Below are 14,981 nucleotides of genomic sequence, written 5' to 3' on the forward strand. Positions count from 1 at the left end.
TGATTCAGCGTTGGTTGTAACACGAGACGTTCGATACGTTTCCGTCATTGGGCACCAATCCCTGCCTCCCTCGCTGCTGCCTCACCCTTGCATTTAGCATGATGGGGACTGAATGTTCTGTGTTGCATGGTGGGTAATTTGGGACGATCCCCCCTCATGTTGTATTTGGAAAACGATGGTGGTGCCGGTCGTTTATAGATCTAAACTTTCATCTTGTGTTGGCTTATTTTATTCATTCATCTTTCCTTTGTTGTTGATTGCGCCTTGAGTCAGATGTATGCAGCCCATCATCAGTTGCAGTAATGTGAAACAGGTATTTGTTCCATTCATTGTTAAACTTGCAATATACTTGCAGCTCCACCTCCACTTCCACCCAAGAATGTCCCAGCTTCTCCACCAAATACTAGCCCTCCGTCTCCAGATGATGCTGGTAAGAATCTGCCTCCCGTTTAATCGCCTCAAACGGAAACAAGCTTTTAAATTTGACCTCAGTCGTCTGTTTATCTTGATGTTCCAGTTACAACGTTGTCAGTCTGTCTCCCTGTGATGTTTTATCTCCTTGCTCAGCACATCTGCAAACAACCCCCCCTTTTCTTCTTTAAATTGCTCACCCCTTATCTGTGTTTCAGAAGTGTCTGCAGGAGCAGACAGCTCAGCCAGGAAGCCTTCAATAGCCGACTTGGACAACATTTTTGGACCGGAGCAGGCTCCCCTGCCTGCGAGGATACAGGTGACTCGTGGGTCTGCTTCAGCGAAGAAGCTCCGGACCAGCCGCCTCCACCAAAGGACCCTGCACCTCCCCTCCCCTCCTCCCCACCTGCTCCAGAAGAACCAGCACCTCCATTACCAGCCTCCTCTCCTCCACCTGTGCTTCATGCCCCACCTTTACCTACATCACCACCTCCTTCAGAAGACTTTGCACCACCTCTGCCTACTTCACCTCCCCCAAAAGATGACATTGTTCCCCCTCTACCAACTTCCCCACCTCCCTCAGAGGAACAAGTCGTACCTTCTGTCCGTTCAGGTCCTCCCACTCCCCAAGACCAAAACCCTCCCACGCTCGCCACCTCTCCGTCTCCTGCAACAAAGGAGCTTTCATCTCCTCCTGTTTCCTCCCCTCCTCCTCTTAGTTCACCTCCAAGTGTCCCACCAGCACCCACCCCCAAAATAAGCACCCCTCCAGCGGTGACGCCTCCTTCCGAGGAGCCTGCGGCTCGCTCCGTCCCACCGCCTCTTGTCCTCTGTCAAGAAGAGAAGCCCAACAATACAAGCACCACCTATCCCAAAGAGGATGGAGGTGAAACTGTCACCTCACCCAAAGATGCAATCCAAGGCAGTAGAAGTACACCTCCGCCACCACCTCCTCCAACATACCGCGCAGTGGTTTCATCACCAGGTCCCACATCTGGGGCCGGCGGCACGAATAGCGGTGAGCGCGTCAAGATTCTCACTTAAATATATTTGTTGGATTAATAATATTCTAAAACTTAATTTAGAAGATGGTTTACAAAAAGTATTCTCACTAAAATGAAAAGAAAAAACCCACACGTCACCTGATCGCTCAGCTACTAATTTTAATGGTGTCATTGCAAACAGACACTGACAGTGTTGTGAGCTGAGAATAGGCATTATGTCAGCAGTGCACCCTGCTCAGATTTTCTTTCAGCTGATTGCACCACTTTTGTTGAAACTTGCATCAAAGGAACAGTTATTCTGCATGTTGTTCCTGGAAAAGAGGTGCAGAGCGTTTTGCCCTAGAGCCTATTATGTTACCAGGGCCTTTTTCTTTTAAGTTCGATTTAAAATTAGACTTGACTTGCTTAGAATTTCTATACTTTTTGTTGCATTTTTAGTGCCTTTTTTTGTTTGTTTTCTGGAGCTTTTTGCTTTTTGACCCATCCTTGAGCTGTCCAATATGTGGGAAACGTGGACAAAGACAGCAGTGTGGGGTGTTTTGTTTTGTTAGGTTAATTGTACTGAGCCGGTGTCCAAAAAAAGTGAATGTAACGATGTGGCGAAAAGGGAGATCTCCGAACGAGGAATAAAACTGGTCAAGTTTCCTCTGGAGTTTTCAAAATGAAATGTTTGAACATCTGAGCGAATCATTTTTCCAGTTTTGTCAATGTTAAGAGACCCGAGAGAAAGCACGTAGAAGGATGTGTTCCCCTAATGCTCTATGGAGGATATAGTGTGTGTAGTAGATAACGACAGCGATCCTGTGAAGTGAAAAATGAAAAGATACTTCTTAGTGAGTGCTTATGGTACTCTGTCCTTTTGTTCAGTATTTTCCAAACTGAATTTGTCATTTTAATGAATCCTGTTTGTGTTTTTTGCGCACCCTGTCAGGTTCCTCTTCACCTGTACGACCTGCCACACCGTCATCAGTCAACCCCACCCCACCTCCGCCTCCACCTCGTCCCCCTTCACGACCCAAACTTCCTCCAGGGAAACCTAGTGTAGGCGATGCGGTAAGACCTTTTGTTGTTGTTGTCTTTGTTTGAGCATTTTGTCACTCTTATATCTTTCAATTCTTTGGTTCTAATTTGGGGATTTGGGGATTATTTACTTGGCCTTTGACTTAAGGAAGAACTGGCAAAACCATAATCATTAAGTTGACTATATATCTTAATTTAACCTGATAATAAGAGTAAAAAGAGTTTATAGCAGCTGTGTACATGGTGTTTAAAATGCCGCATGCTAAACCGCTTCTTGTTTCCTTCCCGTCTCTTGTCTCGTCTCCTTTATATCTGTTCAGAATCGCCCATTCAGCCCACCGATTCACTCGGCCAGCCCTCCTCCCATTGCTCCGTTGGCGAGGGCTGAGAGCACCTCCTCCATCTCCTCCACCAACTCGATGAGTGCCGCCACCACTCCTACCGTGGGCAAGGAGCTCTCTGTGTCTGTAACAGGTGTGTGAACCATCCGCTGAACACTGCAGCTCGTCTCCTGATGGATGTGGAGGTCACAGAGGCCAGCAGTGGCATCTTCTCTCATTATATTAAAAGTTTTAGAAGCATTTTACGAACTGGCCCTGTCCTCCTTTGCATGTAGCGTTTGTGTGCATGAGTCATGCACCTGTGCATTTACTCATTTTATTTGTTTTGGTTCTTTTTTTCTGGAAATGGCAGCAGTTTCTCACCTTTGATGTTTTACAGCATCCAATTATCACAGAGCGAAACCTTCTACAAACATGTGATTGATCGTTTCTGTTTACATTTCTATTTATTAATAATGAATTAATTACACCTAAAGATGAGTTCTGAACTTCACACACACACTCACTCACTCACTCACTCACTCACTCTCACACACACACACACACACACACACACACACACACACACACACACACACACACACATATATTAGTATTTGATTTAAGTTAACACGCAAACATGGGGAAATTCATTTTCATGCTCACACATGCAGGGTGTGAGTAGGAGGTGAGAATATGAAGCAGGGTGTTAATTTTAAAGTGCAAACCATTCTTTAATGAATTAGTGACACAAAACAATTTCTACTCCTCGATCTAACTTTAGAGTCGGTTTTAAAGGAACCCGCAGTGCAGCTTTTAGTGGATAATGGCAAATCTCAGTAGACTGTAACATAGCTGAGTCATAATACTAAAAAAATAATAAATACACATTCTGGAGGCAGCAGTTATGTAAAAGCAGAATCTAGTCCCTGATTGGAGGATGCTTTTTTCCTCTTTTAAACAAATTGCAGGGACAGACTGAACAAATGACGTTTTTACAGAGGTCTCTGTTACAGCCCCTTAATTTAATCTTTATTCTTTGTGCATGAAAACAGTCTCAAACTGCTTATTATGAAATATTCTAAATTGCTCCTTTAAAGTTTCACCACTTTTTTTATTTTGTATTTTCATCAGCATATTTATTATAATTTAATATATTTATGTTTTTCTCCCATTTGAATTTAATGTGCATCACAGTTCGGATCATTTTTCGTTGTATTTCATAGTTTGATTTCTTTTTGTTTTTTTTGCTGTTTGTCTCTTTGGCTCCTCAGAGGATGATGTATATGTAGACAAACTTCCCACCTTTGAGAGACACTTTGATTCGTTTGCAGGTAGGGTAAAGTACCCCCCCCTCCTCCAAGTGGGGATGGGGGGCGGGTTAGGTAAGGGTTTGGTGAGTGCTTGTTTTGTGAGTTTTTGGATTTGAATGCTCTTTACCCAGAGCGCAAAGAAGGGTAAAGGCCATCAGTGAGTGTTTTGTGCCTTCTTTAGATGGAGGTCAGCAGGTTTTTAAGGCTCATGTCAGGCTTTAGAAGTGCAGTGCATACCAAATCATTTTTCTTACACCTCCTTTTTTCACTCATCTGCTTTATGATTTGTGCACAGATGTAGGGACGCATCAGACATTCTTTTTTCTTTCTTTTCCTTTTGAATATGGCGTCATTTTTTTCATTGAAGTTACCAATCTTCTCCATTGTTTTACTCCCAGCTCATACCTTCCCATGCATTTCTCAGCCATTGAATGCATATAACAGTCTCTCTTTATCTGCATATCTTTGTCATTTCTTCCTTGTCTTCATCGCTCATTCTCTTGGATGTCACAGTGAAATCTGCCAGGAAAAAAAATGAAAGCTGTGGTGACACAAAAAGCTGAATCTACTGCGTAGTACTCCAAAAAAAGTGCCCCCCACCCCCCGGCCCATCTGCCCGCTTCTAAGACTTTTCTCTCTGTTTTATGACTGTGCACCAGTGACTGTCTCGCCATGTTCCCATGGCAACCTCCTGTCTCGTCTCTCGGCGACACATATTGTGCGTGCAGTGCGGTTGCTCCCAGATACCTTTACTCTCAGTTTGCAGCACAAGAGTGTGTTTGAGTGTTTGTGTGCTGTTAGCATGTCTGAGGAGCTCTTTATCTTGTCGGCCCTCGAGATCCATATTGTCTGTCTTTTTCCTCTCACGCGCTCAAACACACCAGCTCACTTGTACCGTCAGATCAGTGCTTCTGCTTAGAGTCATTTGAAGTCTGGCGTGAGATTTAGGCTGAATTAGACAGGCAGCAGCTGCTTGGTATTCATGCCATCCTCAGTCTACAACAGGAGTGCACGACACGGCCTCGAGTTCAACCAATCTCTCAACCAGGCTGTAAAGCATCGGTCTGCTCCCACGCTTGACCTCTGACACTCACCTTTCACACCTGTCGCCCACGCTCTCTTCAACATAGAGACCAACATATTACCGGACCCCCGCCTTCCCCATCTGAACACCTGCCCTTTTGTTCTTTTTCTGAAGCAGTCCGCCGCTCTCGTCGCTCCATCACCCGACACTCTTAGTCCTCCCAGACCTTTAGTCACATGGCCATAGCATGGAGAGGAACAAGCCTCCCCTGTTTTTGTGGAATATTTGCAAAGTTTACAGTGTCAGCGTGACAAAAAAAGCACACAAGTTTTCATCCGTCAGGTGTGTTGGAGTCACATTAGAGCTGGAGTGCAGATCATTAGAAAAATACTACTGCTCCAGTTTAACGTTTCTTATTCTTTTAAATGCATTTGGGGGGGGAGGGAGACCTATACCAGTGTTCAGGTTCATTACCATGTTGTTATTATATTATTAAAAGAAGTCAGAAAATGAGCTGAAATATGGTTTAATTTGGTTTAAGCCATTTATTTAGTTGTATGATGGTTACAAATGCTAATTGGGACTTTGAGTCCGTCCTCTTTTTTTTCCTGGTGCCTGTGAGGGCGGTTCAGGTGTCTTTGTAAAGCAAGTGGCACCTGAAATGTGGGGTGCAGCGTACCACAGTCTCGCCGCCTCCCTGCAATCGTCTGATCTCGGTGTCGTGGCTTCCCTCTGCAGACCGTCCTCATGCATAGCGGCCAGCTTCAGTCTGTTTCATAATTGAAGGCCTGTTGTGAGATCTGATCACAGTTTTAACACTCGGGTAGCTGCTGCTGAAAGTTAGGGTCACTGAATTGGAACGTCAGCTTGTTTCTAATGTTTTTGCCCCCCTACACAAACAAAAAAAGACCACTGTGTATCACCCGTCACATCTCCTCGGCCCTTTGTCCTCTTTCACCCCCAGCCTCCACCTCCACGTTTCACCTCACTGTGACGTGTAATAGACCTGCCATGTGAGACTCACGCTACTGTCCTTCTCTCCTTGCCCCTCTCACCCCTCTTCACCCACTTCCCCACCTTTCATCCCTGTACCTCCTCCCTCCTCCTCGTCCTCCTTTCCTGACCCCCCTCCCTCTACCCTCGAACCCTCACAGAGAATGACCAGCCATCCCTTGTATGGTTTGACAGAGGGAAGTTTTATTTAACCTTTGAAGGTAAGTTTTCTCTGCAACAGGGTAGCGCGCACACACGTTATTACGAGGCTCATTCGTGCAAGCTTTGGCCTTCTTCTCTCCTCCCCCTTTCCTCCTCCCCCTCTTGGCTCCTCCATCATCATCATCATCATCATCCCTTCATTACCCTAACCCTGACCATGCTATCTTCCTGACTGAGCCCCCTCACCTAGAGCCAGATATGCGGTGCAATATCTCCCTCTAACTTCTTTTTCTGATGTTCATTTTCATTATGTCTGCGCTGATTCATTCCCTAAAGACTCATCAGTCTTTGTCTACTTTACTAATCACTTTTCTCTGTACTGTCATCAATGTACCTGTTGGGTGTTTGATCTTGGGCTCTGATGATCTTTGATCTTGTCCAAAAAAAACACAAAAATTGTCAGCATGTCTGGAGTACGCATGCACATCTGTCTTTCTCTGTCTGCCTCTGTCTCTTTTTAAAAAAAAAATCCAGCTGTGCTTATTCAGTTAAAAACAAATATCAACATATATAACACACTGTGTAGAAATGCATTAATCTGAGGGAGACATTGGAAGCAGTTCACAGTCAAAGAGCAGAGAGAAATGGGTATCATCCGTACATATAATGTGCTGTGCCTCCTTACTAACGCCAGTATTTCTTTCATTTCATTTCATTACTCTTAATTTGTTCATGTTTCGTTCCTTATTTTATCCACACACAGTTTGATACAGAGAACGTAGAGTTTAAGAGTTGGAACACATCTATTTTTCATCTAGTGATTTCTGCTGACGTGTTTTTATTCAGGGCTGAAGTTTGGATATATTGATATCAAATTTAGGTTTAAGAATTAGAAAACGGTTATAACTTGAATGTACTTGTGTCTCTGACAGTAACCTCAACAAATCAAACAGCAACAGTGGAGCACAGCATTTATTTTAATTACAAATGTGTACGTGTGGGTTTGGTTACTCGTAGGCTGCTCTCGAGGGCCCAGTCCTCTCACCATGGGTGCTCAGGACACACTTCCTGTGGCGGCTGCGTTCACAGAGACGGTCAACGCCTTCTTTAAAGGAGCTGATCCCAACAAGTAGGTCTTCTTTACCTGTTACAGTAGAAAACCCTGACCAGGCAGGCTATTTCAATTTATCTCTATTTTCTTTTGTGGATGATGAGTAAAAAGTGTATGTTTGACTACTTTTTACAGCAATATTAAAGGGATAATGGTCGACATGGTGACATTTTATTAAGTTTGTCCCGGTTCGCCATCTAAAGCGGCTTAAACACAGACTCTGTAATGTGAATTTAACGATGTTTGTTTGATGCTTTTGTATTTGTCAGAAATGACAGTTTGATTTATGAAGCATCTGATGAGCTCTGGACACACGTGTATTTACAGTATTACAGTATATATGTTTGTAGTTAATATGGTCAAACATCCACAATCCTGTCACACAGTGTTTATAGTGAATATGTGTGAGAAAGTATACAGGTCCACTAATAAACACTTGGAAACTTGGTTGAACTATAGACATTGTAAATAAACACATAAGAACAGTGTTGGTAGATTTTGTTACAATGAATCCAGTTTCGTATGTTTTGTAATTGAATTTCCACCTGCAGAGTTATGTAAACAGGTACAGTTTGCTTTTGTTGCACTGCTCTGAGTTGTGGATTAGGATGAACTGATGTGTTATTGATTTTGCTTCTGATCGGGGCTTTACTGTTGTAATAATGTGTGAGCTGTGATTGGCAGAGCTTTTAATGTAGTAATTCAGTCAATAGCAGAAACACATTAAGACTGTGTGTTTAGTTTTATCAAAAGGAAATAAAGTCATGTGTGATTTGTGTATTTGTGTCTCTGCAGTCTTTCATGCAGTGTTACTCTCTTCTCTTTCTCAGGTGTGCTGTGAAGATCATAGGTGAGATGGTTTTGTCGTTTCCGGCGGGAATCACGCGGCACTTTGCCAATAACCCGTCCCCCGCCGTGCTAACCTTCAGCATAACCAACTACAGTCGACTGGAGCATGTGCTGCCTAACCCCCAGCTCCTCTGCTGGTAATGACACCACCGTAAACTCGACATTTCAGTTTAAAAAATAAAAATAAAATCTCAGCTTTTGCTGGAAGATGTGAAAAGATCAACCCCACCTTTCTGGGAATACATAACTTATTGTCTTCACAGCCATGATTCAAATCTAAATACATTATTGTCTAACTTTAGCGTTACACAGTAATACCTAACATGTTATATGTGGTCTCGTGTAACCAAACTTGATTAAAAGTAAATCAAATGTGTGTACTTGCTGCAAATTATGCATCACTTTAATTTCACTTGCAGAGCATGTGCGATAATTAGTTTTAATAAGCATGCCACACTTGACATTAAATTTTAATATGACTTTTGTTATGCAAGTTACCTTATTATCTATGGTGACACAGCAAGTTTGACGTCACACATCAGGAGAGCAAATTAACATGTGACCAACAGAAAGGAGTAAACAGGTTTTTGAGGAGGTCGAGGTGATGGCGTGAATGTTTCCATGTTTGCAGCGCTGACATGTGCTAGTGAAGCTATTAGTGAACTGACTCATCAAACATCTACAATCCCTTGTGGTTTATTCAGGGTCTTTTAGCTCTGACCACTTAAGATGAGTAAATTTTGTGCGCTTATTTCCAAAATGAGCGCTGAGTAAGTGTGGAGTCATCATGAGGTCGTCTGAGTGTTCAGGCAGATAACCATGCTGCACTTGTTATGAAACGCCTGATAAACTGCCTGATGTGATCTTTAAAATTAAATATAAATTGCGCAAAATATCACACGTCATTATAGCATGAAGTCACGTGACCTCACAGTAGAATAAACATTGTTTTTATTTATGATTCATTCGTTTGTTAAATCTGTCAAATGTTGATGCTTTCCATCCTCCTTTGTGTTTCTTGTTTTTAGAAAAGCAACTTAAAGATAGTTTTTACTTCATTCTCAGCACCTGTACCGTCAGTGTGATCTAACGACCACCAACCAGATCAGGATCATTGTTGGGTCTCGCTGACTATGTGAGAAAGAGTCACGCTTTCCTCCCAAAAAACTGTTTTCTGGTTGAACAGTCGTTTCGTACCGGCACGCCGCTGAAGTCTAATGGCTGTTTCTAGTCACTTCAATAGAAAATCACCACAGTTCTGTGAAACGTCTGTATTCTGATCGGGCTTTTCACTGCGATTCCTCCACCAGCGACACCACCACGCAAGCCAAGGCTGACAGCAAGGACTTCTGGGTGAATATGCCAAACCTGATATCGCATTTAAAGAAGGTGGCAGAGCAGAAACCACAAGCAACATACTACAATGTGGACATGCTCAAGTATCAGGTAACCTTGGATTAGGGATTTTGAGAGTAGCTTTAATCCCAAACACTGAACTCTTTCAGTCTAAGGATGGAAGCTTGATTACGTAACCCGCTGAACATGTTCTGTTTATGGTGTTTCAGTGTGAACAGGCTTTTATCAAACCACGTGTTTGTCTCTGGCCAGGTGTCAACACAGGGCCTCCAGTCAACTCCTCTGAACCTGGCAGTGAGCTGGAGGTGTGAGCCCACCAGCACTGACTTGAGGATAGACTACAAATACAACGGGGAGGCCATGTCGACGCCGATGGCCCTCAACAACGTTCAATTCCTCATCCCCGTTGATGGAGGCGTGTCAAAGCTACAGGCTGTCTTACCTCCTGCTGCATGGTACGGTCTTTCTAGACATGTAGTTACAGTTTAAAGCTACACAGCTGAACAGATTGAGGGGGTAAAGAAGGCTGTTTGCTGCATTTATTGCTCTAAATGTTATTTAGACAAGAGATAAAATCCTGTGCCATATCTGGGAGTGCCGTGCATTTATTTGCTGCCAGGTATTTTATGGAGCAAAGTAAGGTTAACCTTCAATGACCTGTTTATGTTTCATCCTTTACTGGTTTTCTCTTATTCTTAATCCTGGTAGGAATGCAGACCAGCAACGAATCCTGTGGAAGATCCCTGATATCTCCCACAAATCTGAAAATGGAGGTATTTCTTTTGAATAATGATTTAACCTGTTTCTTTAAATAACATAAATGTTGGGAGGACACGTGGTGCATGTGTGTGGTTGGTGTACAAATGCTGAAAATGGAACAACCGCAGATGAGGACGACAAGATGGAGAGAAAGTCTGGTGCATCATGCCCACAGTAAACACTGCCCCCTGTTGGACAGCAGTGGTACAGTTACTTCACCAAAGCTGATGTTTACAATAAGCTTTTATTTTTTAATAGGATAAAGTAAACAAGTGCCCACTGTGCAGTTGTGGAGTATTTACACAGTTTCTTCTGACCAAGTTTAGTTTGATTTGTGCTCCAGATATCACAACCTGCCATCATTAGACCCACACTGTCATTTACAGGGCAAGGACACCCATCAGTGACCTGACGTCCAGGACGAAGACACGAGACTAGATTATGAATTCTTTTTAAGATGAGATCTGCAGTTGTAAAGATGTTGCCCGTTTTTCATTTGGTTACATATTTGCTTTTGGGGTTTCTAAATATTAGATATTTAACGTTTCTCATCCTCTCACTCTCCTCCCTCAGGTGTGGGCTCGTTGTTAGCACGCTTTCAACTAACAGAAGGTCCGAGTAAACCGGCTCCACTGGCGGTGCAGTTTACCAGTGAAGGCAGCACCCTGTCAGGCTGTGACATCGAGCTGGCTGGGCCAGGGTACCGCTTCTCGCTCATCAAGAAGAGGTTTGCTGCAGGTCAGTCAGATGGGGTTTTCAAAATAAAATATTATTCATCACTGCTACATGAAAGCTTAGCCAGCCAATCAGACTTGTGTGAATTTGCACTGATGTTTGAAGTTGTTTGAATTCCAGAATGTTAACAAATTTATAAACTGGTTATTGAACATATAAAATCCATGTTTTATCTCTTTAAACTTTTTTTTTAACTGCTGATTGTAGTTCCTGGAAAAAACACTTACATGAATGCACACGGTAATAAGTCTGTTTTAGGATTATTTTAGTAACTCGGTAAAGCCTACCTGGGTAGAATAATATTGAGTCCTTTCATTGCAGCTACTTAATAAAATGTAAAACTAATGAAATATCGCATTTAATTTATACAGATAAGCACTTAGTTTTTAATTGGCGTCTTTCAGGAAAATACCTGGCTGATAACTGACCCATCGCTGAACAAAGTGAACGCAGTGGACTGAGGTCGACACCGAGGACAGAGGACAGACGGACACCAGACAGACTCTGTGATCCTTTTCTGAACCCACACAACAGGTCTGCAGCCCGCCCAGCAGTATTGTATAACTTGCATATAACATTGTGGAACTGTTATAGGTCATGTAATTATTGTATTTGTATTCATTTCATAACATCTGTATTGCTGCACTTAGACACAAATGGGTTCTTTCCTCCTCTGTAGTCTGTGCCTCTGTCTCCGTCCTCCTCTGGTCAACGTGTGGTAGTGTTTTTAAAGTTTTTCACTGCAGCTGCCTGACCAAACAAGGAAGGAACAGATTTTAATTCTTGTTAATGTGAAAATTTTGGCCATTGGAAAAAAAAAATATCCTCGTTGTGGTCAGACATGTGCATCAAATCTGAACACATCCGGAGTTGGACTGGGATGTAATGAAGTTAGTAAGTTAAACAGCCCAGTCCTCAACCTCTGGGATAAGAATACGAGAGGTGTACTCACTGTTTTGCACTGATCCATGTAACTGCTTCACATGACACACCATCAGCTGTCATAGGTAAAAGTGGGTCCTTCTTCTTGGTGCTTGTGTACGACCTGTATGAAACTAGATTTCCAAGCATCGCCTGCTGGTATTACATGACACATCCTGCTAATTACACCAGTTAGCCAGTCAAACCACTATTCTATTTCTCTGTTATATACACACACGCATGCGGGGAGGTTGTATGGATGTTAGGCAGCTGCAATGACTAGTCAGTTTCACTGGTAAAATAAGGAAATACGTTTTCGTGTCAGAACAAAAGAAGTGTACAAAGTGTCATTTAAGTCGAAAATGTATATCTTAAAGGGCGTTTGGTGTTTTCCTCGTATCGTCAGATAGCCTTCCTGTTGTTCACAGGACAGCAGTGTTAGACTGCAGAGTACATGACAGCATTCTATTTTTATTTATTGATGACAATGACTTGTTGTATAAAACATGTGATTCTGTATATGAATAGAGTTTGAATGGTATCACACGACTCGAACCCTTAAAGGTATAAATATTTAAATTCCTTCTCATTTTTTGTTATCTGTGTAGTTGGGTAACCTGTGTACAGTATAAGGTCTAATTTTTTGAATTTATTTCAGATATAATTTTTTAACTCAAGTGCAACAGAAGAATTGAGCTATATATGGGTGGGGGAGGGGTAATTTAAAGACAAAAGATAAATATCTTTCTGGATTCTGTGTAATGCTTTGTGAAAGCAGTGTTAATGTAGAGTTAGCTATTACATGGCCAAGATTCACACTTTGAGGAATAAGTTTGACATTTTTGGATGATGTGTGAGACATCTGCCAGGAAACTGTTAGCATGCTAAGAAGAGCGGGAAAGGCTTACCAGTTTGTGTCTGTCAGCACATAGAAAGCTCCCTGATTAATATACTGTCATGTTTCTTCTTTAATACCAAGGTGTAAAAATACCCTGTGTATCTGTCATTAACAATTTTATTTAGCTTGAGAGTATTGCATGGGTCCGAAAATGCTAATGGCGTTCATCCAGACTAGGCGTTAATGTCTCTGTCAGGATGAAATGTAAGCATTTTAGTAACACCCTGTCCTTTTCTCTAGCGCCATCACCAGGTCAGACTTTTTATTAGTTCACTTCTTTAGTTTATTAAATAAATGTTCCCTCAACAGTTCCATTAGCTTTATTTGTGCTTGTTCTGGTGAGCTAATTTTAGCATGCTAATATGCTAAATCACCATGGATACTGTGGTGAACATGCGCTCATCCCATTAGCATGCCAGTAAAACACATTGCTGTGTTGCAGTGCACACTCTCAAGAGAAGCAAGCATCAAACTGTAGACACTTTTATATTTTGGCGACGCTAGCTTAGCCGTTTCCCTCCCGTTTCAATTTTTCTGCTAAGCTAACCAATATGGCTCCTGGCCAAGGTTAGTTTTCCCCCCCAAAATGTCAAACTCATCCTTCAAGGAAGACAAAAACAATAAAAATGGCTGCAGAGATGAAGTTTAGTGACCATGGTACTAGTATTGGAACAGGAATTGTTTACTGGGACCAGCTCATTTCCTTACTTCAAACTTAGCTGTAATAAAACAATAAGGAAACCCTGATCATCTAGCGTTCTCAGTTCTGTCATCTACCTTCAGTTGGCGGCGGATCACAAGAAAACCTTCCTTACTTCCTGTTTCCATTTACCTCACTGGTACCTAAACTCCCTCATATCACACCCTCATATCGTGAGCAAATCCCAGTCATCCAGCCAGCGCTTGAATCCATGGCTTTATTTTGCATAATTGTAATGGTCTCTGTGAGATGACATGATTTAAATGAGGTTGTGGAGCAAGGTTAAGTCGACCAAAATGCTTTTTTTCTTTTTTTTGTTTTACGTTTTGTTTTGTTTTTCGTATTTTATGTGTGTGTACCCCAGACAGTCAGTCCCTTGTTAAGGAGAATAAGCTGAATATTTTTAAAATGGATAAAAATGTAAAAAAATGTGTTGTTTTAATGTGAAAAACACTGTGCTGATGATGTTGAACTTCCTGAATGCTCCGACACTCAACGTGAAGAACAAAAGGTGTGCGTGAAGTGTAGCCGAAAAACCTCTGTACTGTACTCTGTGTTGGCAATCAACTAAATGTCACCAATCATGGTCCTCTCAGAGCTCTCAAGCATTTTGAGCTGATTTAGGAAGCTAACCTGACACCGATTCAGCGATGCAGTACTTCTGATTGGATACAGTTTTTGGGCCATGCAGTTAAAATGAGTCCTGTTCATTTGTACTTTCATCTTGTGCAGACCCAGGCTGAGTGAACGGCAAAGTTGCATTTTGTTGGCATGAGGAACGATGGATGATTGGTGCCGTTTAGTTCTTGATAATACTTTTGTTTGGTGCCGCATTTTTTCAGTCATGTCAGTCTTTCATCGAGCTCAGTGGAAGACTACGTGCCCGAGACAATGTTGCCATCTTCTTAAAGCTAATCAGTGTAACAGTCACTACAGCATTATCTACACAAACCCACCACACACGCCACCCACCGTGCATCAGCTTAGAATTACCCCGACACTTATGGTTACACGTCTCTCAGTTTGATCACAAACCTTTTTCACTGTATTTCTGAAAACAGCGTTTGAATTTTTCAGTGGATCAAAACACATTTTTCAAGAGCTTCATCTTCGTGGCGAATTCGTCCTGCAGTATTATTGGATGCAAAGCATGCGGTCAAACGGTGGGGCTTTTGTGACGGTAGTGCTGAAATGACGTGTTGTGCTGAGTGTCAGTTACCTTGTATTAATGTTGAGACGAAAGCAAGGAGTGTGTTTATGTGTGCTATAAGCAAGAATGCTTTTTGGTTCTTTACCATTAACCTCAAACACATGTGAAAGCTGTTTGTACAGTACATAACAACGCTAAGATGATCTGAGAAATTTAGTTTGCTTCTTTCCAAAACCAATAAAAGTTATAACTGGA

General features: G+C 42.2%; 1 protein-coding gene across 1 annotated transcript in view; it reads left to right on the forward strand.

Moving 5' to 3' along the window:
* The window catches only part of sgip1a (SH3GL interacting endocytic adaptor 1a), a 71,375-nt gene extending 56,394 nt beyond the window's left edge, over positions 1-14,981 (forward strand). Inside the window, exons 15-25 of the mRNA XM_025899459.1 lie at positions 356-430; positions 2,347-2,468; positions 2,756-2,909; positions 6,247-6,306; positions 7,265-7,376; positions 8,189-8,344; positions 9,518-9,653; positions 9,816-10,018; positions 10,272-10,336; positions 10,896-11,060; positions 11,462-14,981. Coding sequence (XP_025755244.1) covers positions 356-430; positions 2,347-2,468; positions 2,756-2,909; positions 6,247-6,306; positions 7,265-7,376; positions 8,189-8,344; positions 9,518-9,653; positions 9,816-10,018; positions 10,272-10,336; positions 10,896-11,060; positions 11,462-11,484 — 1,271 coding nt within the window. The 3' untranslated portion in view covers positions 11,485-14,981. The remainder of the gene's footprint in view (positions 1-355; positions 431-2,346; positions 2,469-2,755; positions 2,910-6,246; positions 6,307-7,264; positions 7,377-8,188; positions 8,345-9,517; positions 9,654-9,815; positions 10,019-10,271; positions 10,337-10,895; positions 11,061-11,461) is intronic.

Source organism: Oreochromis niloticus, linkage group LG17 (assembly GCF_001858045.2).
Source record: "Oreochromis niloticus isolate F11D_XX linkage group LG17, O_niloticus_UMD_NMBU, whole genome shotgun sequence".
NCBI lineage: Eukaryota > Metazoa > Chordata > Actinopteri > Cichliformes > Cichlidae > Oreochromis > Oreochromis niloticus.